The 5,129-nt window shown below is 39.8% G+C and overlaps 1 protein-coding gene across 1 annotated transcript; it reads left to right on the forward strand.

Annotated features, from left to right (window-relative positions):
- Positions 1–663: 663 nt before the first annotated feature.
- LOC121235248 (cucumisin-like) lies at positions 664–4,921 on the forward strand. The gene is made up of 10 exons (XM_041131570.1): positions 664–750; positions 852–940; positions 1,501–1,598; positions 1,682–1,822; positions 1,938–2,037; positions 2,349–2,862; positions 2,959–3,305; positions 3,405–3,516; positions 3,622–3,835; positions 4,095–4,921. Exons 1-10 carry the CDS (start codon positions 664–666, stop codon positions 4,721–4,723), a joined length of 2,331 nt encoding a protein of 776 aa, XP_040987504.1. The 3' UTR covers positions 4,724–4,921.
- Positions 4,922–5,129: the final 208 nt, after the last annotated feature.

A 5,129-nucleotide genomic window follows, 5' to 3' on the forward strand; every position in this document is an offset into this window, starting at 1 on the left:
ATATTATCACCTCTATCCTGCATGCACGAAGCATTACGGAACTTCTAGAGTGTGAGCATGAGGAGGGGCCGGCCATTTACTAGAGATTTTTTTTTTGGCATAAGTGAAACAAAAGATAATGCTTAAATTGTAAATAACAACAAAACGTTTAAAGCTGGAACCACCAAGAAACGAAAAGCAATATATCTTGAAGCAACCGCCAGATAATTAATTTACACAAGATTTAAACAAGAATATTACAACGTCATAAGCTTATTAATAGATCCAAGTGCTTAAGAGACGGCAAAACAACAATGATTTCCTTCTCTTTTTTTTTTTTTTTTTGGTGTTTTCCATTTCAAGCTGGCTCTAGCTGGCTGTGTAACTTTTCTTTTTCTCCTCAAACATTGTTTAACTCCAAAAGAACTCAATAGCATGGAATTAAGTTATATATTTGTTCTTCTTCCAAAATCTCTTTTTAATGACATGATTAATTTGGCGACAATAACAAAAACTTTAAAATAGTTAAATATGGAGTTTAGCTACCGAAGCTACACAATGTGCACAAGGGAGAGACATAACAAGTTTCAATGCATCTTCTTCTATAAATACTTCACACATTTAGTTTGAAATTAAGGCCATTAGCTTTAACACTTAGGTTCATCTAAGTTATATATAACACCAATGGCCAAGGCAGGGTTAATTCATGTTCTTCTGTGCCCATTATTGCTTGTAGCTCTTCTGCAGAGCTGCCATGGCCAGGAAAGACAGGTAGATTGGTTTTATTAATAGCTTATTTATTAGATTTTGAATATTGTAGAAACCAAGTCAACATGAGATCATCCTATTCAAGTCATTTGTGTTACTTTTAGGTCCACATTGTCTACATGGGAGAACTGCCTCGGGGAGATTTTTCTGGTGCATCAACGCACCATTCCATGCTAGAAGGAGTACTCGGAAGGTTACTTCTTAAATGCTTTATTTTTGCATAACTTTTGTAGTTAATTAACACTGTATGCCATACAGATAGTTTTAGGACCTTGATTCTAATGGTAGTTCAGAACCATGTAGGTTAAAAAACAATGAGTAGTTGACTGTCGAAGCTTATATGTAGGTCAGGAGTGCCAATACAATCTTGAGCTGCCAAGTGTGAGCAGTACTTTACGTGACGTTTTTAACATGCGTACTTTGGTCCTTCTAATCATCATGATTGCTATATTATTGAAGATAAATGCTAGATACACCTGTACGATATGCACATCCAGCACTCTCTGGTTTTTGAGAAAATGTAGAATCAATTCTTTTGATCTCATATTTACTTTATTTTTTTTAAAAAAGAAAGTTTATGAAGCTTACACACCTTAGATTGTAAAAATCATTTCAAAAAAAAAAAAAAAAGAAAAGAAAAAAGAATTAACAAAACAAAATGAGGATATATATCAATATTCCCAGCTAGTACCAACCGGAAATAACTTTTACTCTTTGAATTATAACAAGCATATACCTTTTTTCCAATGGCAGTACTTCATCTGCCAAAGAGTCACTAATCTACAGTTATGGGAAGAGTTTTAACGGATTTGCCGCTAAATTAACGGATGATGAAGTTGCAAAGTTGTCAGGTGAGAATGCAAACAAGTCGCAAGGAATAAAATCATGTTTAACAGTATGCTATGGGCTAAAAGCAATTGCTCAATGTTTGCAGAAATGGAAGGTGTAATTTCAGTTTTTCCAGACCGTAAACTAAAGCTTCACACTACAAGGTCATGGGACTTCATGGGTGTCACAAAGCCCAAACGTGGAAGCCCTCAAGAAGGAGATGTCATTATTGGGCTCCTAGACACAGGCCAGTTTTTCTATTGAGATCGAAACAGTTGACACCAATATGATTTGCGTCAATAAACAACGTACGCTATGTTTCAATAATGTGAAGTGTTTTTTCCACATCTTTTGCGGTGCAGGAATCTGGCCAGAATCTGAGAGCTTCAGTGATGAAGGACTCAGCCCTCCACCCAGTAAATGGAAGGGTGAGTGCCAAGGTGCCAACTTCACCTGCAACAAGTAAGCTCTCTTTCTCCTCACGAGTACTTAATCGAGCTTTAATTGGGCCTAAACACCATTAGTGAAAATGAACAAAAGAGATCATGGAAATTAACAATTTCAAACTTTTTAGGACTGCATTCACATGATACCATTATGAAGATTGTGTAGTACTTATAGCAGACAACCAACAACGAAAAAGGGAACCATACTGATGCTGATACTGACAAATGCAATATATATAGTCGATGCATGCACCGCAAGATCATCTTAGTTTGTTAAAATGCCATTCATCTTAGTTAGAAGCTCACTAAGATTTCTTAAACTCACAGCAAGATCATTGGAGCACGCTACTACAATAGTGACAACTCCGACGACGACACAGACTTTAAATCTCCAAGGGACTCTGAGGGTCATGGAACCCATACTTCCTCAACCGCTGCAGGAAGGGAGGTAGTTGGAGCGAGCTACTTTGGGCTAGCCGAAGGAACTGCAACAGGTGGAGTTCCTGGCGCAAGGATTGCCATGTATAAAGTTTGCTGGTCATTCGGATGTTCTTCGGCAGATATCCTGGCAGGATTTGATGATGCAATAGCAGATGGAGTTGACGTTATTTCAGTGTCCCTTGGTTCTGACTTTCCTGGGCAATATTTTGAAGACCCAATTGCTATTGGATCTTTCCACGCCATGAGAAAAGGCATTTTGACCTCAGCTTCTGCTGGAAACTCAGGGCCTTTTCCATCAACTGTCAGCAATTTCGCACCTTGGATACAAACTGTTGCTGCCAGCACTATTGACCGAAAATTTGTTGCCCAAGTTGCGCTTGGCAACGGACAAGTCTACACGGTGAGTTTTCCTATATATGGTATTGAAGTTGTTTAATTCAAAAGAGCAATCCTCACTAATACCATGCATACTAATACTTTGAACGATATAATGAAGGGCGTCTCCATTAATAGTTTTGATCTCAATGGAAAATCATTTCCCTTGATTTGGGGCGGAGGTGCTGTAAATTACTCTGCAGGAGCTGATACAACAATTTCGAAATTTTGCTTTCCTGGTGCACTAAATTCACACAAAGTTCAAGGAAAAATCGTCTTGTGTGAAACTATCGACGGTATCCGCGGCATTTTCATAGCCAGCACCGGCGTTTCAATAGCCAATGGTGTGGGAACCATTATGGCTGCAGACTCATCCATCAATGATTTTGCCTTTAGTTACTCATTCCCAGCAACAGTAATCAGCACAGAAGATGGCCTCAAAGTTTTGGACTACATCAAATCAACAGAGTATATAAATTTCTATACTAATTAAATCTCTCCTTAAATAGAATCATAACTTCTAGATTCTCTACACCATACTAATGAATTTATGCAAACCCTTGATAGAAACCCAATCGCAACTATTTTAGTCGGCGAGACATGGAAGGACGTCATGGCACCTTATGTTGTATCGTTTTCTTCCAGAGGACCAAACCCCATCACCCCAGACATTCTCAAGGTGATTGATGGATTTAATACCTAATGTACTAAGTTTTTTTGCACCATTCATTTAGTTTGAGAACTCGCATTGATATGCCAACAATCATGTCTGAATGACTTGTAGCCGGATCTCACCGCCCCTGGAGTGGACATTCTTGCTGCTTGGTCTCCCGTGGCACCACCTTCCATCGACTCTGAGGACACCAGGAGTGTCAAATTCAACGTAATTTCTGGCACATCCATGTCTTGCCCTCACGCTAGTGGTGCAGCTGCTTATGTTAAGGCTGTCCATCCAAACTGGTCCCCTGCCGCCATTAAATCTGCCCTCATGACCACAGGTGAAGTATCAACTAACTTGAGTTCATTCTGGAAACATGACTAATTCGTATCATTTCCTGGGCTCCTATCCCTCACAATAAATATAGGAAAAAACACCTAATTTCTACAACAGAGACAGATTCAACAGACCTTCTTTCTACTGATTGGTTGGAACTTAAGAGTTATTGGCAAATAGCAAAATTAGTTACATTGGTGTGGTCTTCATTTGATGAGACCGAGCTCGTTAGATTTCCCTAAACATATTTTTCTCATGAACAGCTTACGTCGTGGACGCAAAGAAGCATGAAGACCTTGAATTCGCCTATGGATCAGGTCATATCAACCCATTGAAAGCCATAGACCCAGGGCTCATCTATGATGCATCTGAGGCAGACTACATTGACTTCCTCTGTAAGCAGGGCTACAATACCACCACGCTAAAACTCATCACAGGAGACAACAGCAGTTTCTGCACCACCACAGTACCTGGAAGAGCTTGGAGCCTCAATTATCCCTCATTCTCCATAGCCGTGGAAGATGGTTTGCCAATTAGAGCTGTGTTTAGTAGAACAGTCACCAACGTTGGCCCGCCAAACTCGACCTACACTCTCAGTTGGTACATGCCTTCCTCTCTTACCGTTAGAGTAGAACCATCTGTCCTGTCATTCTCTGCCATTGGAGAGAAAAAGTCGTTTACTGTGACGGTCTATGGCCCAAAAATTGAACAGCAGCCGATCACATCAGGGGCTATTACGTGGACTTATGGGGTTCGTGTGGTGAGAAGCCCACTTGTGGTTTACACAATTCTCCCTGGTTCTTCATTCTCCTTCTCCGCGTCTCAGAATAAACCAAATTTCAAAGGTTCCTCCATGTATCACAATAATGGGATACTTGGCGGCCACAAGTAAATTGCTCCCAGGTTCTGTATTCTCCTTCTCCACATCTAAAACAAAGCCATATTTGAAAGGTTCCTCCATGTATAAGAATGGATACTTGGCCACAAATAATTGAACCTATATAATCTTTAATTTAGCATTGGTTAGCATTTAAGATGGCTTTTCAGCTTTGTATTGCCTTCGCAAGATTGAAATGATGGTCGAATAAAACCGCTGAATGTTCTTGGCAACTCTCTCTCTCTCCCTCTTATTCAGGTTTCCGCCATAGGTATTGCTCACTTTGCTTCACTTCAATTGCAATAACAAAAGGCGCATAGATGACACTCTTGCATCATTTCAAGCGATAAAGAGAACAATTAATGCAGGTGTATACAGAAACCATCCATAATTCATGTATAGCCACGTTCTCGGAAGTCCG

This window comes from Juglans microcarpa x Juglans regia, chromosome 6D (genome assembly GCF_004785595.1).
Source record: "Juglans microcarpa x Juglans regia isolate MS1-56 chromosome 6D, Jm3101_v1.0, whole genome shotgun sequence".
NCBI classification, from domain to species: domain Eukaryota; kingdom Viridiplantae; phylum Streptophyta; class Magnoliopsida; order Fagales; family Juglandaceae; genus Juglans; species Juglans microcarpa x Juglans regia.